Genomic DNA, 21,550 nt, shown 5'->3' with positions numbered 1-21,550 from the left:
TTTTCTTAGGTATATCTTGATTAAAAGATTAAGAACAAGTATATTTGATAAGTACATAAAAAGCAGTATACTCTCTTATTTTAAGAGTAAAAGAATAGTGAATAGTGTTTCAAACTGTGCTCAGACTTGCTCAAGATACCAAAGTATGAAATCAAGTCTGAGATCTCAATATGAATGCAAGTATTTCTCACCAAATGATTTGAGCTGCTCTCCACATTCATTTTTGGCTCTAGAGTCTAACTGGATGACAAATAGTGACTCAGTTTTTATCTCTCCTGAGGAATTTTAGGAGAAAAATCTGAGACAAAGTTGATACTGAAAATCGGTTGTCTTCTACTATAATACAAGTATACAAGTCCAAGTAAAAATGGTATTAACATGGTATTTCCACATCTAAATACAGAGATGTAGACTTAAGGAAAACCTGAGTTTAAAGGACCTGGACAACAGTCAGACATCACACGCTCATCATGTTTGACTGACACAACAATGACAAAGACAGAAATAAATAGACAGAAACTCATTCACTCAATGTCACTGAAGAGCAAAAACAAGAAAGAGGGGGAAACACTTGTAGACGGGAAACAATGAGCGAGAGGAGTAGGAGGACAAATACAGCAGATCTTTGTGTCTGTCAGAGGTCAAAGAGGGACAGGACACTCATTCAGACACATTCAAGGTCACAGACAGACAGAAACGTTACAAAAATACCCAACCGATAAACCTACACCAATAACCTCAAAAGAAGTTAAGGTAACTCACAGATTGACCCTATGGGCCCTATGATTTCTGCAATGCAAAAACATGTGGTCATATAAATTGAATTAATGTGGAATGTCACAGAATTTTGCATTTTGATGAATTCTGGTGAACATTAAAGCTCAAAAAGTGTAGTGCGACCGTCCCTCGCTAAGTACTTGCATAAGTATGCAATATACAATGCTTAACGTTTCAAATGGTATCATGCAAACTGTGATTTCTATTAAAATTGTGGAACAATATTGTGCAGCACTTTTTTTAACAATTGAACATAGCTCTTTTCTATTTATGCTCATAAAACATCAATATGCATCAAATCAGGTGACCAATCAGCTGCAGTAGAATAAATACTTCGCCGCTGCACGATTATGTAAGACTTGTGCAAATAAACAAAGGTCCTGTATGTAATGCGAGCTTGTTGAATGTTCAACACCTACTCGCTCCTGTGATGACAAGCCACTAAACACGCTGCATCGCCCCCAACCAGGACACGCTGTTCCCTGACACTCGTCTCAGAGACAGACCAGAGAGAGGGCAGCCAGTGGTCACAGACCAGGGGCAATACGCCAGGGCATTGCACCCCGGCAGCCACAAGAAGTACATGTGTACGGTATTTATCAGGCTGAACAGTACAATGATATGGTATGTACAGTTCTCCAGGGACAGTGATGGTTCACTTTCCATTCTAGATCAGTGAATGCTGCCAAAACATTTCCATTTTACTTATTTTCTTCAGTAGCATTTTGGGTTTTTTTCTAATGTCCACTTAATTAGAGTTTCTGCTTAGATAATTAACCAAAACGTAAGCTCCTTCCTTGTGTCAATTCTGAAATCTACTGAAAGCTTTGGAAAAATTTTTAAACTTTTGAGTAAATACTGGCAAGTTAAATTTATTTATATTGCACTTCTCACAACACACATTGTTTTAAACCAGCTTTACAGAACATCATGATGTAAATTTTTATAATATCTCTTAATATCCCTTATTGTTGCATTTAGCAGATTAGAGCTGGACAATAATATTGTTTACATTTTGCAGCTATGCAAGCAAGTTGAGATACATGGAAGCTCGTCTCCACCATGAAATAAAAAATAAAAAAGGTAATTGCAATTTTTTATCTCACAATTCTGACTTTTTTTCCTCAGAATTGTGAGATATAAACTCGCAAATTGCTGAGGAAAAAAGTTAAGTTTTTTTTTGCGACTTTATATCTTGCAATTCTGACTTTATGACTCACAATTCTGACTTTATATCTCGCAATTCAGACTTTATTGACTCGCAATTCTGACTTTATGACTCACAATTCTGACTTTATATCTCGCAATTCAGACTTTATTGACTCGCAATTCTGACTTTATGACTCACAATTCTGACTTTATATCTCGCAATTCTGACTTTATTGACTCGCAATTCTGACTTTATGACTCACAATTCTGACTTTATATCTCGCAATTCTGACTTTATATCTCGCAATTCTGACTTTATATCTCGCAATTCTGACTTTATGACTCACAATTCTGACTTTATGACTCACAATTCTGACTTTATATCTCGCAATTCAGACTTTATTGACTCGCAATTCTGACTTTATGACTCACAATTCTGACTTTATATCTTGCAATTCTGACTTTATGACTCACAATTCTGACTTTATATCTCGCAATTCAGACTTTATTGACTCGCAATTCTGACTTTATGACTCACAATTCTGACTTTATATCTCGCAATTCTGACTTTATTGACTCGCAATTCTGACTTTATGACTCACAATTCTGACTTTATATCTCGCAATTCAGACTTTATTGACTCGCAATTCTGACTTTATGACTCACAATTCTGACTTTATATCTCGCAATTCTGACTTTATTGACTCGCAATTCTGACTTTATGACTCGCAATTCTGACTTTATGACTCGCAATTCTGACTTTATAACTTCCAATTGCGAGAAAAAAGTCATAATTGTGAGATAAAAAGTCATAATTACCTTATTTATTGTTTTATTTTGTGGCAGATACAAGCTTCCATAGTATACTGTGTGTACACAGATAAATTCCTTATACATTCATATCCACCTCTTTTTTCAACTGTGTTTTCTGTGAATGTGCGAGACGTTTGATTTATTAGCAGCTATAGGGAGAAGTGCAGTAAACTAGAAAATATCCAGATTTAAAAGACAAGCATCTGATACAATATGTATGTGAGTCAAGTCAAGTCAAGTCACCTTTATTTATATAGCACTTTTTACAATGTAGATTGTGTCAAAGTAGCTTTACATTGATAACTGGTACATAATTTTGGCTGCACAGCAGCTCTTAAAGGAAAAGAATCGTAATATATCAATTATATGATTGCAATTTGCATATTTATGTGTGATTACAGTTAGCCCCAGTCTAGAGTAACAGACCACACTGAACTCTTTTATTTCCCAAGATCAAAGAAATATCCTGTTTTTAATGATATTACCCCTTTAAGTAGTAAGAAACTGACACTTTATTGAGCATACATGATATATTTACCAACAAAGGAAGTTCATCATAAGTTTGGAGCTATGACCAACAAATATGAGGAGTTATGCGGAGTAATGGATTGGTTATTAGTTTCAGGACAGAGTCTTGGATGGCCAAGGACGATCTTAGTGAATCAATGACAACTCCTGCTATACAGCATTATTATAAGAGCAGATTAAAACCGAGATATAGGGCGGCTCAGATAACACTACATACACTTACAATCTGTTTGAATGAAGTGTATTGAAAGTCATCAATGCATGAAATCTATCACAAGTTCTATCAATAGCTATCAGCAAAACAATTAAAAAAATATAAAACAAATGAGCTTCATTCCCACTAGGATTAGAGTCAGAACAGCATGTGCAAAACCACAACAAAACCTCACCTTCCTCTTGAGCATATACACATGATCTGATGTTTATGTCTTTTTGCATGGAAAGTACTAATCGTCCAGCAGAGATCAGTGGCAAATGCTTCACGCGCCTGCCGTATGTGTCTTGTTTCAAGTTGCAATTCAACACACAACGTGACCTCAACCGTGGGTTGGGGGTGGATGAGGGGCCAACGCTGTCAACAAAACCGGACACCAAGACCCGAATGACACACTTCTCACGGTAACATTATCATGGTAACATTAAGGCTGCAGAACATCAGCATGTGGGAGCGCAAAAATCTGAAAGCCACAAGTCATTGTTTAACAGTTTAAAAGTGCTGAAACGAATGCCAACTGCTTTCATTTGAGTGGAATCAAGTCACATGATAGTTGAATCAGTTGAAATTACTAAACGGCTCTTAATCTGCTTGCGTTCAGTGACGGATCAGTGTATGTTAAGGGTTCAACTCTAAGGGAAATAAGCCAGCCATTAGGGGTGGGTGGTATCTTATTTCACGGTATATTAAATAATAGTTGACTGTGGTAACTATTACTTATTCACTTGCTAAGATCTGAAAAGGAAAAAAGAATCAATGACTTTCCAAAGTGACTTGTGAGACTCGAAACCCAATACGCTTGTTCGCAGTGCAATTGCTGTAATCAAAATAAACACATTTTTTCCTGAAAGTTACTAAAAATACTTTTATTAGTAAAAGTACTGATCTCCTTTCATCTCCAAACTCAACAACTTCACCTCTGAAACAACTTGCAATCTGCAACTTGCAAATACATTTTTCTGATTCAATCGAATCAGGTTAAATAAAATCAACTCGATCCTTGCCCTGGGTGGTTGCTGGGTGGGTGCTGATTGGTTGCTGGGTGGATGCTGTGCAGTTGCTGTGCAACACACTGCCCTCCACCCAGCATCCGCACAGCATCCACCCAGCAACCAATCAGCACCCACCCAGCAACCACCCAGTAACCGCACAGCAACCTCCCAGCATCCACCCAGCAACCACCCAGCAACCGCCCAGCAACTACCCAACAACCGCCCAGCATCTTCCCAGCAACCACCCAGCATCCACCCAGCATCCACCCAGCATCCGCCCAACAACCACCCAGCAACCGCCCAGCATCTACCCAACAACCGCCCAGCATCTTCCCAGCAACCACCCAGCATCCACCCAGCATCCACCCAGCATCCGCCCAACAACCACCCAGCAACCACCCAGCATCCGCCCAGCAACTGCACAGCAACCACATAGCATCGACCCAGCATACGCACAGCATCCACCAAGCAACCACACAGCAAACACCCAGCATCCGCCCAGCATCCACCCAGCAACCACCCAGCATCCACCCAGCAACCGCCCAGCATCTTCCCAGCAACCGCCCAACAACCACCCAGCAACCACCCAGCATCCACCCAGCATCCGCCCAGCATCCACCCAGCATCCACCCAGCATCCGCCCAGCATCCACCCAGCATCCACCCAGCAACCGCCCAACAACCACCCAGCATCCACCCAGCAACCACCCAGCATCCACCCAGCATCCGCACAGCATCCACCCAGCAACCACCCAGCAACCACCCAGCATCCACCCAGCATCCACCCAGCAACCACCCAGCAACCACCCAGCATCCACCCAGCATCCGCCCAGCAACCGCCCAACAACCACCCAGCAACCACCCAGCAACCACCCAGCATCCACCCAGCATCCGCCCAGCATCCACCCAGCAACCACCCAGCAACCGCCCAGCATCTTCCCAGCAACCGCCCAACAACCACCCAGCAACCACCCAGCAACCACCCAGCATCCACCCAGCATCCGCCCAGCATCCACCCAGCAACCACCCAGCAACCGCCCAGCATCTTCCCAGCAACCACCCAGCAACCGCACAGCAACCACATAGCATCGACCCAGCATACGCACAGCATCCACCAAGCAACCACACAGCAACCACCCAGCAACCAACCAGCAACCACCCAGCAACCACCCAGCATCCACCCAGCATCCGCCCAGCATCCACCCAGCAACCACCCAGCAACCGCCCAGCATCTTCCCAGCAACCGCCCAACAACCACCCAGCAACCACCCAGCAACCACCCAGCATTCGCCCAGCATCCACCCAGCAACCGCACAGCAACCGCACAGCAAGCGCACAGCAACCACATAGCATCGACCCAGCATACGCACAGCATCCACCCAACAACCACCCAGCAACCACCCAGCATCCGCCCAGCAACTGCACAGCAACCACCCAGCATCCGCCCAGCAACTGCACAGCAACCACATAGCATCGACCCAGCATACGCACAGCATCCACCAAGCAACCACACAGCAAACACCCAGCAACCACCCAGCAACCACACAGCAACCACCCAGCAACCACCCAGCAACCACCCAGCAACCACACAGCAACCACCCAGCATACGCACAGCATCCACCCAGCAACCAATCAGCACCCACCCAGCAACCGCCCAGTAACCGCACAGCAACCGGCCAGCAACCGCCCAGCATCTTCCCAGCAACCGCCCAACAACCACCCAGCAACCAACCAGCAACCACCCAGCAACCACCCAGCATCCACCCAGCATCCGCACAGCATCCACCCAGCAACCACCCAGCAACCGCCCAGCATCTTCCCAGCAACCACCCAACAACCACCCAGCAACCACCCAGCAACCACCCAGCATCCGCCCAGCATCCACCCAGCATCCACCCAGCAACCACCCAGCATCTTCCCAGCAACCGCCCAACAACCACCCAGCAACCACCCAGCATCCACCCAGCATCCGCCCAGCATCCACCCAGCAACCACCCAGCATCCACCCAGCAACCGCCCAGCATCTTCCCAGCAACCGCCCAACAACCACCCAGCAACCACCCAGCATCCACCCAGCATCCGCCCAGCATCCACCCAGCATCCACCCAGCATCCGCCCAGCATCCGCCCAGCATCCGCCCAGCATCCACCCAGCAGCCGCCCAGCAACCGCCCAACAACCACCCAGCATCCACCCAGCAACCACCCAGCATCCACCCAGCATCCGCACAGCATCCACCCAGCAACCACCCAGCAACCACCCAGCATCCACCCAGCATCCGCCCAGCAACCGCCCAACAACCACCCAGCAACCACCCAGCAACCACCCAGCATCCGCCCAGCATCCACCCAGCAACCACCCAGCAACCACCCAGCATCCACCCAGCATCCGCCCAGCATCCACCCAGCAACCACCCAGCAACCACCCAGCATCCACCCAGCATCCGCCCAGCAACCACCCAGCAACCACCCAGCATCCACCCAGCATCCACCCAGCATCCGCCCAGCATCCACCCAGCAACCACCCAGCATCCACCCAGCAACCGCCCAGCATCTTCCCAGCAACCGCCCAACAACCACCCAGCAACCACCCAGCATCCACCCAGCATCCGCCCAGCATCCACCCAGCATCCACCCAGCATCCGCCCAGCATCCGCCCAGCATCCACCCAGCATCCACCCAGCAACCGCCCAACAACCACCCAGCATCCACCCAGCAACCACCCAGCATCCACCCAGCATCCGCACAGCATCCACCCAGCAACCACCCAGCAACCACCCAGCATCCACCCAGCATCCACCCAGCATCCGCCCAGCAACCGCCCAACAACCACCCAGCAACCACCCAGCAACCACCCAGCATCCACCCAGCATCCGCCCAGCATCCACCCAGCAACCACCCAGCAACCGCCCAGCATCTTCCCAGCAACCGCCCAACAACCACCCAGCAACCACCCAGCAACCACCCAGCATCCACCCAGCATCCGCCCAGCATCCACCCAGCAACCACCCAGCAACCGCCCAGCATCTTCCCAGCAACCACCCAGCAACCACCCAGCAACCGCACAGCAACCACATAGCATCGACCCAGCATACGCACAGCATCCACCCAGCAACCAACCAGCAACCACCCAGCAACCACCCAGCATCCACCCAGCAACCACCCAGCATCCACCCAGCATCCGCCCAGCATCCACCCAGCAACCACCCAGCAACCACCCAGCAACCACCCAGCATCCGCCCAGCATCTTCCCAGCAACCGCCCAACAACCACCCAGCAACCACCCAGCAACCACCCAGCATCCGCCCAGCATCCACCCAGCAACCGCACAGCAACCGCACAGCATCCACCCAGCAACCGCACAGCAACCGCCCAGCATCCACCCAGCAACCACCCAGCAACCACCCAGCAACCACCCAGCATCCGCCCAGCATCTTCCCAGCAACCGCCCAACAACCACACAGCAACCACCCAGCATCCACCCAGCATCCGCCCAGCATCCACCCAGCAACCACCCAGCATCTTCCCAGCAACCGCCCAACAACCACCCAGCAACCACCCAGCAACCACCCAGCATCCACCCAGCATCCGCCCAGCATCCACCCAGCAACCACCCAGCAACCGCCCAGCATCTTCCCAGCAACCACCCAGCAACCACCCAGCAACCGCACAGCAACCACATAGCATCGACCCAGCATACGCACAGCATCCACCCAGCAACCAACCAGCAACCACCCAGCAACCACCCAGCATCCACCCAGCAACCACCCAGCATCCACCCAGCATCCGCCCAGCATCCACCCAGCAACCACCCAGCAACCACCCAGCAACCACCCAGCATCCGCCCAGCATCTTCCCAGCAACCGCCCAACAACCACCCAGCAACCACCCAGCAACCACCCAGCATCCGCCCAGCATCCACCCAGCAACCGCACAGCAACCGCACAGCAACCACATAGCATCGACCCAGCATACGCACAGCATCCACCAAACAACCACACAGCAACCACCCAGCAACCAACCAGCAACCGCAAAACATCCACCCAGCAACCACACAGCAACCACCCAGCAACCGCTCATAACACCCTAGCTACTGCATAGCATTGGCCTAGCAACCACCCTGGCATTGTGGCGGTAAGTTTTGCACAGACAATCACAGTCATTTCACATAGACTTAAAGTAAACACAACAACTAGATTGTGCAGTGCTCAATACCTCATTTACCGGGTAAAACTGAAAGTAACATGCGTAAATTTGAATATGTGGTTGTAGCAATCTTGTTTTACAGCGCCTGAGGCCTCAGCAGAGAGTCCTGGATCATTAACTCACAATCTCTCCTGAGCTGCTTACGGTTTGTCTGTCTCTGACATGGTCATTTAGTGTGATGGACGTTTAGAGTCCTCGTCAGATGGACTTAAGCAGCGAACACAACTTCAGTATTGTCTGTCAGGACAGAAGCTTCTGAGATTAAAGCTGCAGTGAGACAACAGCAGATCAGGTCAAAGCGCAGGAAATGACACGTTTAAAACTGCTCTGTGTTGGCTTAAACTGAAATTCCCCTCGGGGATCAATTAAGTCAGTCTGTCTTTCCGTCTGTTACTGGTTTCAGAGATACTTGCCTTGCCTGAGTAAACCAAAATGTGGTATTGTATTTCAGCAGGTCTCTTCGAACCAAAAGTGCTGCTGTTGCAATAAATATGTAAATTTAAGAGAGTAGTTATGTTTAGACAAAGTGAAAACCTCAGTATGAAAACATATGAGGGAGGAAGAAGCCGTCTGTGAAAACAGCAATTAAATATTGCATTCATGCATCCATATATGCCTTATAAATGCAGAATTTGCAGGAAAAAGACGGACAAAGGGATAAAAATTTAATTTTATCATTATTATTTCACCCTCATGTTGTTTCAAACCCATTTGACTTTCTTCTTTGAAACACAAAACGAGATGTTTGGCAGAATGTCCAAGTTTTCAAAAGTGATGTGTAAGGCCAAAAAAAATAATTCTTTATAAAAATATCCTAACTGATTGGAATGGTCTACTTAAAAGTTGTTGAGACGTTGAGGTTATTCTTTACGGAGACACAGGCAGGTGGTAAGGATAGGAAAACATGTCAGCTCAACCTGAAAATCCTGTTTTAGGAAAATGAACAGTGGGGAAACATACAGAGTGAGAACATTCCCATTCTCTTACTCAATAACTAAAAAAGAAGGGTCTGATTAGACGTCTCAGATTCCAAACGGTAGAACACAAGTCAGACAAAGACCCTCAGAAAGAGACAAGGAGTGATGAGCATTTTGCTTACGATTTTGAGAGCAAGAAAACATTACAGAGAGGCAGACAGAAGAAGCACGACATGTTCTGACATGAGAGGAAATTTGTGATAATTACTTATCTAAAGACACATGTAACGGTACTAATGGAGGCCGATTTGGTTTTCCTTGTTCCTTGTGGCTTTTCTGAAATACTTGTTTCTGATTGGTCAATCGTGGCATTCTGTGGTCAAATATTTTAGCATATTTACTGCTAAACTATCCGTTGCTACACATTTAAGTTTTTTGTATCACTTTGCATTCTCTTTCCTCTCACATACTGTAATAAAATAATTCAACTTAAATCAATAGTTCACATTCATTTTTTAAATTATTCGGCTGTGCAATAAGCCGGTAATTTACAGTCAGATGGTCATTTTGCGCAATAAAACTCCTTCAGGGTAATACAAGCTTTGAGTTTATTTAGCGTTTATCTGATCCGTCTGATTGTATATCATCTCTTGCGCGTTTGACACTGTACTCAGAGTTACTAATTAATCTTGGTTAGTTAGGATTTTTTCGTTTCACACTGTACATTTGCAACCCCTGGGTTAACATTCTTAATTGCATGTTTATTCAATTAAAACATTAATGGTTTAAAACATTGTTGGTCTCTGCACATTCAAACCAGAGTGTTGCATTAGGTTACTTCACATGTGAGTAGGGTTGGGAATCGAAAATGATTCCAATTCTGGAATCGGATACTTGTTATAAAATAAAAATTTCAATTCCACTTATCGATTCTTGTGTGCATTTTAATGTGGTTTTAAATCTTTCAAGCAAAAGATGCGAAAAAGAACTCAATTCGACACACGAATACTGAATTGAGTTCTATTTTACGTCTTCTTGCACTTGAACTGAGAAATACAAAATTACGTCAAAATATCCATGTCTTAAGTGAAGATAAACACTTGAGAATAATGGGTAAAATTCACCAATGTGATCATGGAGCTGCTTTGAGGTCCCAATATCTATCGGACTGAACTATATAGGGCCTTGAAAATGAAGATTTCAAAAGAAAAGTTTATTAAAAATGAGAATCTGGAAGGATATTAAGATACCTTGAATACTTTTAGAGTTACAGGCATGCAAACTTTAGAAAAGGAATATTTATGGCACTCAGACAGGAATGTTCTATGCAATTGAGCTGATAGAAAAACAAGAGATACATTTCTAGTTTTAACATTATTTGTTCTTCAGATATTCCTCTTGGAAAGAAAAAAGTATCAGCTGTATGCAAAGTGACCCACATTTGGTTTTTGACCACTGAAAATGTGTACATTTTACTCATGGAGCTTCATTAAGATCTCCATATCTCTGGGATTGAACCATCAAGGGCCCTTAAAATGAAGATACAAGAAGAAATGTTTGTTAAGAACCAGAATCTAAAAGGATATTAAGATATCTTTAATACTTCTTGAGTTTCAGGCATGCAAACATGAGGCAAAAAAACGTCTGGAAGTGCTTTTTCCCATTTTTGAACTGCCACTGTTGGCATATAATGAAACAAGGACTGCTAAAGTCAACAGATTTTACTAACAGACCTACCAATTTTCACCACTATTTATGTTTGTCTTTCTACAGAAAAATATATAAACAAAATAAAAAAATTTGAGCCAGAGAATTTTCCGAAATTTGGTTGGTTTGACACGGAATGACCCTATAAGGCTGGCTTAAAATGAACCCAAAACAGGTTGGAAATTAGACACATAATTACTAGAGGCAACAATAATAATCAAAGGTGAACATTTAGTAATAAGCAATTTAATAAATGTTATTGTTTAATTATAATTAAACTTATTAATAAATATTCATTTATTAAAAATATTAATAAATGTTAATACCCAGCATATTTTGGGTTCATTTTAAGCAAGCAATACAGTAGTTTTTAAACAATAGTTGAGGTAAATTAAACTAAGTCAAACATTTAACCCAACCGCTGGATCAAAACAACCCAATTGCTTGGTTTGTCCAATTTTATCCCAACTTGGGTTGTTTTTAACTCAGCATTTTTTAGAGTGTACAGTTACAAAACATTAAAATACTCCACATATGTCATGACAGAAAAAGCCTGAAAACTACAGCAAAACACAGGTCAACATAACTAAAAAAACACAAGGTAAACTCCATGACCTTCACAGAACGTCCGGTTATGCAAGTTTATGGGGGGTTGGTGCTTCAAGCAATGTGTCTGCTTTAGTAATTTAAACACCGGCCCCGCAGCGAGAATAGGACAGTCTGGTTTGTGTCCATGGCTCTGTTGCATTAGCCAGGCAATGCAAGTTACAACTTAACAAATGTGTAGCAGAAGTGACAAATAACCTGGCATGTTACCACAATTACGAGTTTCCGATTTGCTCAATTTTTTTTGTCAAACTTGTACTAGTACAAGTTTACAGAGAGCTTAGGACTTTCTAGAACTTTCTACAACCAAATTAAGAAAGATCTAAATTAAACTAGTGCTAAATTGGTCCAAAATAGGAAGAAAATCTTGGTGCACAGCAATTTTGATTAGGAGTTAATCGTCACACTATTTGAAGGAAAAACATTACTTCAAACCTTATTATTACATTAAAGCCACCATGAAATCTAAATTCTTACTTTTTCATGGAATATTGCAGAATTTATTATAAATGATTTATTTGTGTGACTCATAATGTTTAAAATAACTTCCCCTTCCTCTTGAAGCAACATTTCTTCTCTTCTCTGATGACGAGGGCGGAGCAACCTGTCATTCACATGAGCTCCACCAATAGCAAACCACAACCATCCAATCATTTCCCCACAAACAAAATCAAGCCCCGACCTACATTTGTTCTTGTTTGACAAGCCGTGTCACTCAGATATACATAACAATAGAAAAGCGCAAGCGTTTTATGCCAACCATAAAAGAATAGTCCAAATTGCTTCTAAAGTCACAACATGATGAGGTGTGACAGACACAGGTGGTGGAAAAGTTTGTCTTGTTAAGTTTTAAAAAATGTAAAATTCGTCTAACATATGACTTAAGAAGACAGGAATATAATGCAATATAATTGCAACCCGAAGAACTGGTAGTGCAAACCCACCAAAAAGTTGTGAAACATCAGTTATTATAAATGGAGATGGAAAAACCCAGATGGCGTTTATGTAGCTGGTAAATCTGAGACAGGTACTGCAAGATCTGGGTCAAATTACAGTCATGGCAATGCATGCTGCAACTCACAGGCTGAATGCGAGAACCCGTGTCCAGCAACATGCCCGTATCTACTGACAGTACTAGTTTCACTGGCAAAACAGCCTAAATATTTGAGTTTATTGGGACTCAACAGCAGTTTTATCCCTGATCGCAATGATTTTGCTTGTCACAGTAGAGCTGGAACCAATAAACACTAGATACTTTGAAGATACTTTGATGATACTTTGGCTTAGGATAAGAAAAGTCCCACTTATATTGAACTAGAGAGCTTGAGTATAACGACTATTTCTAAACTCTAATGAATCAATCCATGTCTTCTAAGATGGTCATTTGCCACACAATAAACCTTCTGACTATTGCAGCTCTGCAAACACATTAAAAGCATAAGCAATCTGTCGGATAACACTGCAACCAGCTTTATCGTGTTGAATATTTGAAGAAGGCGCTGTGAGAGAGCAGTTTAGAGTAAATTACACCAGGCCCAGGAGAAAAACAGCGCAGTAAACGCAGATTAGAGGAAACCTGCGGGACGCTGAGAAGGTCTTGTAAATGCATGCTCAGCTAGCTGATGCAACACAAAGAGGTCACCATAGGATTAAAGGACAGCATTAACCACTAAATTATCATGTAGTGTGTCTGACATGTTGGTAGGGTTCGGGTTGCAAAAATGTACTTTGGTGATTACATAATACTCCAAGTAAAGCTGCACAATTAATCGTTAAAAGATTGAAGATTCAAACACCCACGCAATCGTATTCCTAAATGACGATAAAGCTCTCTGTATTAAACCATTGACAAAGTCACAGTGAACATTCAGATCTGCGTTCTGACTCCGCTTTAGCTTCACAAACAGTCTTTTCAACCACACAGAATCATCATTTCTTTGATACAATAACAGATCACAGAAATACTGGAATAAAAGTTTCTAGTTTAGATATAAGCACCGATCCAAATCACCTTTTGAAAGTAACTTGGCGCTTCAAATAAAGATTGCATTACATTGTTACACCAGTAGCTGGTTAATGTCATTGAATCATTCACTCAATAGATTTGTTCAGAATCGACAGTCCATCGGCTAATCTTCAACATGTTTAAACTTTAGTTTTTGATTGATCTATTTCAATTGACAATTGCGCGACAGGTAGGATTCAGTTTATGGCACATTTTTTTGATGGTCTCCAGTGATTGACTGTTGCACAACTGAACGAAATTCAATGACGTCAAGGCTTGGTTATCAAGGCACACGTGAAGTTAGCTGTTACGCTTTCTCCAACGGTAAAGCCACGGACCCTCGTATTTCCCAATAATAAGACCATCTCTGTTCATCCAGTAATGATCGCAAAGTCTTTATGAGTGAGTCATTGAATCATTCACTCTGAATTTTTTTTTTTTAAATAATTAACTCAAATTAATTTAATATTTAAAAAAAAAAATAAACATTTTGTCAGAACCTCTAGTAAATGGCATTATTTTGTTTAGTTTTTCTATTCAGAATCCTGGAAGAATCGCAATCTCTATTTTAAACCAAAAAATCGTGATTCTCAGTTTATCCAGAATCGTGCAGCTTTAACTCCAAGGTTGTCAAAGAATACAAAAAACACACAATGAACTACAAAACAATACAAAAAAAGTTAACTGTACTTAAAATAGGCTACATAGTCTTTATGCAAAAGGGTAATTACTTTTTTTTCTTTTTGATTTTGTGAGATTAACCTACAAATTTAAAGCCTGATTTACATACTTTTCTTGTTTTCAGTAATATTAATGTTAAGAATAATTAATAATGTCATATAAATTGTTTATAGCAAGTTTAAGTTTAAAGTCAAGGTATACTATGGAATTAACAAATTAAACATGGATTAAGACTCAAACAAGTACTGTATTCCAGCAGTTTAATAGACACACAGTAGCTACACCTGTGATATTATGTAACTCTTTCACCACAGGAGCAAAAATCCCTGCTCTTCTCATATCCGAAAGGCATAATGTCAACAAAACTATCTGATGTGCTCAGATAAGCCCTGTTAGCGTTGGAAAGCATTGCTGTATGATTTCAAACAGACATATATGCTGTAAATATCTAATACATTAAAATATTTATATATATATATATATATATATATATATATATATATATATATATATATATATATATATATATATATATATATATACAGTAACAAAGTAAAAGAAACTAGAATAGAACAAAACAGAAGATGACTAAACTGAACATAATGAAGAATAAAATAAGGCAGAAACACAATTAATAGAATAGAAAAGAATAGAACACAGTAGAGTAGAATAGAATAGAGCAGAGTAGAATAGAATAGAATAGAATAGAATAGAATAGAATAGAATAGAATAGAATAGAATAGACCTGCAGGATGTGCACACAGTGCTCTGCCTTTCACTTCACAGAACAACACTGACTCTGACAAACAGCAACACTGAGTCACCTTTAGCTGCAGCAGCCAGTGCTCGTCAAACATCGCGTCTCGAGGCGTCAATGAGCCGATGGCGGTGCTGTCAGCGCGATCACTGCAGCATAATATCATTTATATCATTTATATAAACACATAACCTCCGCTGAGTCTCGTCGCGCACCTCCGCCGCTGTCAAACTGCAGCTGCAGGTCTCGCGCCGCCCGGAAACGGCGTCATGACGCACAGATGATCATGCAGACGCACGGACACACCCCCCGACACACCTCAGCGCTCGACCAATCGGAGCGCAGGACGCCCCCTAACTGGAACACTGATAAAGTAGTGTGGATGATGGCCAGTACATGAGCAGATGAGATTGTCTGAATGGTTGGACCGGGTTCAGGGAACATTGCTGCATGTCTGTCGAGAGCATACAGTAACATTCAGTGAGTGCATGTAGTGCAGATACTGCACACTCATCATCTCGCCAACATCCTGTAAACACACACATACATATACAAACACATAGATATATATACACACACACATACACATATACATTTATATGCATACACATATATAATTATATACATACATTCATATTATTACACATATATAATTATATAATTATACATATATATATTCATATATATATATATATATATATATATATATATATATATATATATATATATATATACACACACACATACATATACATATATACATATACATACACATATATAATTATATACATACATTCATATTATTACACAAATATAATTATATAATTATACATACATATATTCATATATATATATATATATATATATATATATATATATATATATACACACATACATATACATATATACATATACATGCAAATATATAATTATATACATGCACATATATAATTATATACATATAAATACATATATTCATATATACACACATACACATACATACATTCATATTATTACACACATATACACATACATATACAATATACATACATATACATACACATATATAATTATATACATATATATTCATATATATACACACCAACATAGACACAAACACACACATATATACATTTATGAACACATACATATACATATACACACAGATATATAATTATATACATATACATTCACATATATTCATATTTATACATACATATGCACACACACATATATATATATATATATATATATATATATATATATATATATATATATATATATATATATATATATATATATATATATATATACACTCACAATTAAGGTAACTTACATTTAACCAAAACCAGCAGGTTTTTATTCCATCATTTTTACATTCTTTTCTATTCAAATGAAAAACATCTTTGGATGAAGCAAGCCGGCAGGTTGGCAGAGAGCAGCGTCTCATCCAACTTAAAAACTCTTTCCATTGCAAAAGCACTTTGAGGAGAGACACAGGGCTTATGTTGTGAAATCTTCCAGACATAAATGTTAGGGTTGCAGTGATATTGCCCAGGGGGCGAGTGGGCGGAGAGGAGATGGGGCAGATTGCAAAAGAAGAGTGAAGGTGAGGTCCTCTCCTCTGGACAACCTCCAGAAACCACTGCCAGCCGAGGGACTGGAGCCCGTCACGTAGCGCAGGATGCTGGGTAGGAGCGGGATCATGGCTGGCCGGGGACTCTGGAGAACTGGACAGGCTCCCAAGCTCTGAAGCATGAGTTTCTTATTAAAGGGACAGTTCACCCAAAAATGAAAGTCTGTCATCATTTACTCAGCCTCAAGTTGATCTAAACCTGTATGAGTTTCTTTGTTCTGCTGAACACAAAAGAAGATATTTTGAAGAATATGGGCAACCAAACAGCTGCTGGTCCTCACTGAGCTCCATAGTATTTTTTTCATACTATGAAAGTCAATGGGGACCAACAACTGTTTAGTTACCAACTTTCTTTAGTATTTTTTTAAGTTGTAATAAAATTGATTATTGCAATACATTTTGCAAGAAAATGCTATTTCAGTCTTTCAAAATTTCATGTTTACTTCAATGTGTTATTGGTCATTTGTAATTATTGTGAAATTTACTTGCAATTTCTTATTGAAATATTGAAAATTGTTTATAAATCTATTTTTTTTTCTGTCAATCTGTTCAAGTGAATCACTTTGTAGTTTTTGAAACTCAAAAATGTTTCTCTAATAATGGGTAGAACAGCATAATACAAAGAAGATATTTACTTTTTTTCTAATTGGCTATAACTTTATTATTAGATGAAAAACAAGGCAAATATCTAGTTCAGTCATGAAACACTAGATGGCGCAGGCTGATCGAACTTTTACCTGCAATCTGCAAGCAACCGCATCAGCTGTGTCCGAAATCGCATACTCTCTTGAGCTGGTACTAGGGCTGCCCTCATCTAAAGATATTTCTGGTCGACGAGCAGTCGTTCATTTAAGCGATTAGTCGATGCATAGCCATTGACCTCATGGTTCTCATTTGCTCTGACATGCACTGTGAGCTGTAAGGTCTTATATAGACAGGAGTGTGGCTTTCCTAATCGCCAAAAAAACAAAATATCGACTTATAAAGTGATGGCTGATTTCAAAACAATGTCAAAGTCACGTGATTGCAGCAGTTTGGTGGTTTGACACGCGATCTGAATCATGATTCGATACACTGATTCATGAAGCTTCATTATTATTCTCCTCGCTTTATAATATTAATATTGATCCACTGTACTCACATGAACTGATTTAAATATGTTTTTAGTACATTAATGGATCTTGAGAGAGGAAATGTCATTGCTGCCTATGCAGTCCTCACGGAGCCTTCGGATTTCATCATAAATATCTTAATTTGCGTTCCGAAGATTAATGAAGGTCTTACGAGTGTGGAACAACATGAGGGTGTGTAATAAATGCCATTATTTTAATTTTTGGGTGAACTAACCCTTTAATGTCTACATAGCCTGATCAGGAGTAGTTTCATACGGATTACATAACCTGAGAATATTTTAATTGGTTCATTTAAAAGTAGACATTTCACTTTCTATAGAGATAATATTCATGTCTGTGAGGCAAGTTTACATGGAGTTTCGGTTCTTTTTTTTGGCGCGCTCAAGTTCACAGAGAGAAATCGCACCCCGTTTATGTTCATAAATTTCAAAAGCACAAGGTTTTGTTGTTATTGTGAGTGCACGCTAATAAAAGTAGACTCTTCACAGATTCAAAAGATGTCTTACTTTATCTGTATGACCAAAAATGACTGAGTATTTTAAGAGCAAGCGATCGCGCCGGCGCCTCCATGTTAGCTGTCATGCAGTAAGTGCGTTACTATTCAGCTTTCACATTTGAATAGCCCACATTTTTCTACATTAACGTTAAAGCGAGCGACCATGTACATTTGCTACAACTTACATGTTTGAAATGACAAGCCATATTTGAGGTTGATGAATGATAGCGAGCGTTTGGATGTCCTGCCCGATCTGTCCATCACAGACTGCGTGACTTCGCCATATTTTTTTCCATATTTATATATTTTTTTTGCGACTAATACAATTTTGGTCAACTAATCCTCTTCTCGTCGACTGATGGTTAGTCAACTATTAGAGGGCAGCCCTAGTAGGTACTTATTTTGAATAAGTAATTACTTCACGACTGCTAAAAAAGTATGTTCTTTATAGTATGAATGTAATCTAGACGTATGTTATTACAGTCACCTGACCTACCAGTGACAATTGTGTCACTGTCTTTCCAAATGCTCTCCCGTGGCCTCATGGGATAGTAAAGTGTCCATTGTATGCACACTTCAGAACCTAGTAGGTTTTTCGCAATAGTATGCGATTCCGGATGCAGCCCGTATTAACATATGGCACAAGCTGATTGGCCTCTGCTGATCCTGCAGCCAATGAGATTGCTTGCTTAAGATTTAAATAGTCTGGTTCATTGTTCTTCTTCCTCTGAACCCCTCCACCTCCCTAGCTCCACCTGCTTAGATCTGCTATGGGATTTATGTAGGTCTATTTATGCAGCAGCAGCAGCATTTCTTACATGCTCACAGAACCTTGTCTGTGTATATTAGTAGTAGCGAGTCCACATTTGCTCCGCAGCAATAATCAACAGCAGCAGAAGCGTAGCAGATCTAGTATATTTTCACACTTGACATTATTCTCACATAATCAAAATGTGTCTTTGTAAAACATATGGTTTCTGACCCTTATCAAAAGGCATCCCAGAATAAGATGAACCCAAAATCGAGTGAGAATCAGCAATGGGAAAAGGGATGAATTTAGATATTGCACACAGCATGTCCCAAAACAGTGAACATCATTAACAGTCATTTCATGAGCTTGCAAAATAATGAGCTTAGAAAGTGTGTTTGACGAACCATCAGAGAATAGTCATGGCAGAGACTTTGTTTAAAATGGAATAAATAACATCCTGGACAATGAGTTAGCAAGATGCTGAAATAATGGGACTTGCATAACACATGGTGAAAATGTTGATTTCTGCAGAGCACAGCTGGGATCTCTCCTGAAACCTGTGGAAAATCTGAAAGGTTTCCTAACAATAGATCATCTGATGAGTCTGATTTTGTGTTTTTTCTTTTGTGATATAATGCAATAATTAACCGTTAGATGACAATGTTGTTTTAGATTACTCTTGTAATTAATACATTTTATAAAAGCATAACATTTAAAATACAACCCAACCTGACATTTATGTGCACAGGTCAAAAATTTGGACACATTACTATTTTTAATGTTTTTGCTCATCAAGCCTGCATTTATTTCATCAAAAATACAGAAAAAACTGTAATATTGTGAAATATTTTTATCAATTAAAATAAAGGTTTTCTATTTTAATATACTTTAAAATGTAATTTATTTCTGTGATCAAAGCTGAATTTTCAGCATCATTACTCCAGTCTTCAGTGTCACGTGATCCTTCAGAAATCATTCTAATATGCAGTCATGCTGCTTTATATTTTTTTAATAACCTGTGTTACTTTTTTTAGGATTCACTGATGAATAAATTTATTTAAAATAGAAATCTTTTGTAACAATATACACCACCGTTCAAAACTTTTGGGTCAGTAATTGTTTTTCCTTCCTTTTTTGAATTAACAATTTTATTCAGCAAGGATGTGTTAAATTGATAAAAAGTGATAGTAAAGACTTATATTGTTAGAAAAGATTTCTATTTTGAATAAATGCTGTTCTTTTTAACTTATTTATTAATGAATCCTGAAAAAAAGTAGTTTTCAAGAAAATAAGCAGCACAACTGTTTCCAACATTGATAATAACTGAGTATCAAATTAGCCCATTAAAATGATTTCTGCAAAAACGTGTTAATAAAATAATATGCCTAAATAATATGCTAAATACACTGCAGTAGAATCACCAACAGATGGCGCCATGTCTCTGTTTTAAAGTTATGAAGGAGAGTTGGATTAACTAAGCTAGCTCAGCAGTTATGATTTAGCAGAAATATTTCATAAAGCAGTTTCTAATCATTTTTGTGTGTATATATTGTAGGATAAAGGGTCATTTCCCTCCAAATGTGAGGGAAAAATATCTCAAATTGCTCCACACGGCCTGTGAATGAAGGGAATTGTTGTCATTATGACAGTGCCATCTAACGCTGCATCATGGTCAGTATGATAACAGTATAGCAGAGCTTTATATAATGTTTTTTCCCCTGTCTTATGTGTACAACTCTGTCATGTGAGGTTCTGACACGTGTTCCAGTCCGGTGGGGTCCACTTTATGATCCGGTCGAAGTCTGTCAAGCCTTGAGGTCATCCAATAAATACAGGTAGGCCTATATGAATGACCACCGAGACACAACAAACTACTAGCTTGAAAAAGTTATTCTCTATATGCAATTATGTAGAAACTACACTAAAAATTGTTTCTTAAAGTGTGGCCTCTTTATATATACATATATATAGTCAACATTTGAAGTGTATCAAAACCTTCTTAGGACAACTTTGATGAACTTTTTTATCCACTTCAAATGTTGACTACTATGGGTCAAATACGAAAAAGGGTTTTCAAGCATCAAAACAATAAGTGTAATACAGCTTTGAATTGTTGTTTTTCATCAGATTGTTTAATTTTTCATACATTTTTATCATGATTTACAAAAGACACCCACTAAAATGT

The 21,550-nt window shown here is 40.5% G+C and overlaps 2 protein-coding genes across 2 annotated transcripts in view; one reads left to right on the top strand and one right to left on the bottom strand.

Annotated features, from left to right (window-relative positions):
- Positions 1–15,790, bottom strand: part of pparab (peroxisome proliferator-activated receptor alpha b) — a 35,231-nt gene extending 19,441 nt beyond the window's left edge. The window contains exon 1 of the mRNA XM_067380071.1: positions 15,417–15,790. The gene's annotated coding sequence lies outside the window, so the exon portion shown is untranslated. The remainder of the gene's footprint in view (positions 1–15,416) is intronic.
- LOC137015579 (cell surface glycoprotein 1-like) lies at positions 3,897–8,429 on the top strand. The gene is made up of 3 exons (XM_067380628.1): positions 3,897–3,957; positions 4,646–5,931; positions 6,021–8,429. Exons 1-3 carry the CDS (start codon positions 3,897–3,899, stop codon positions 8,427–8,429), a joined length of 3,756 nt encoding a protein of 1,251 aa, XP_067236729.1.
- Positions 15,791–21,550: the final 5,760 nt, after the last annotated feature.

The sequence above is a fragment of the Chanodichthys erythropterus genome, chromosome 24, assembly GCF_024489055.1.
Source record: "Chanodichthys erythropterus isolate Z2021 chromosome 24, ASM2448905v1, whole genome shotgun sequence".
Classification (NCBI taxonomy): domain Eukaryota; kingdom Metazoa; phylum Chordata; class Actinopteri; order Cypriniformes; family Xenocyprididae; genus Chanodichthys; species Chanodichthys erythropterus.
Note: the sequence above shows the minus strand (reverse complement) of the source record. Positions and strands in the feature narration are given on the sequence as shown.

Coding starts and splice junctions, on each gene's coding strand:
- LOC137015579 (XM_067380628.1), top strand. CDS start 3,897: ATGGTAACATTAAGGCTGCAGAACATCAGCATGTGGGAGCGCAAAAAT. Junction 3,958..4,645: donor CAAAAATCTGAAAGCCACAA/GTCATTGTTTAA, acceptor GCAACCTCCCAG/CATCCACCCAGCAACCACCC. Junction 5,932..6,020: donor ATCCGCCCAGCAACTGCACA/GCAACCACATAG, acceptor GCAACCACACAG/CAACCACCCAGCAACCACCC.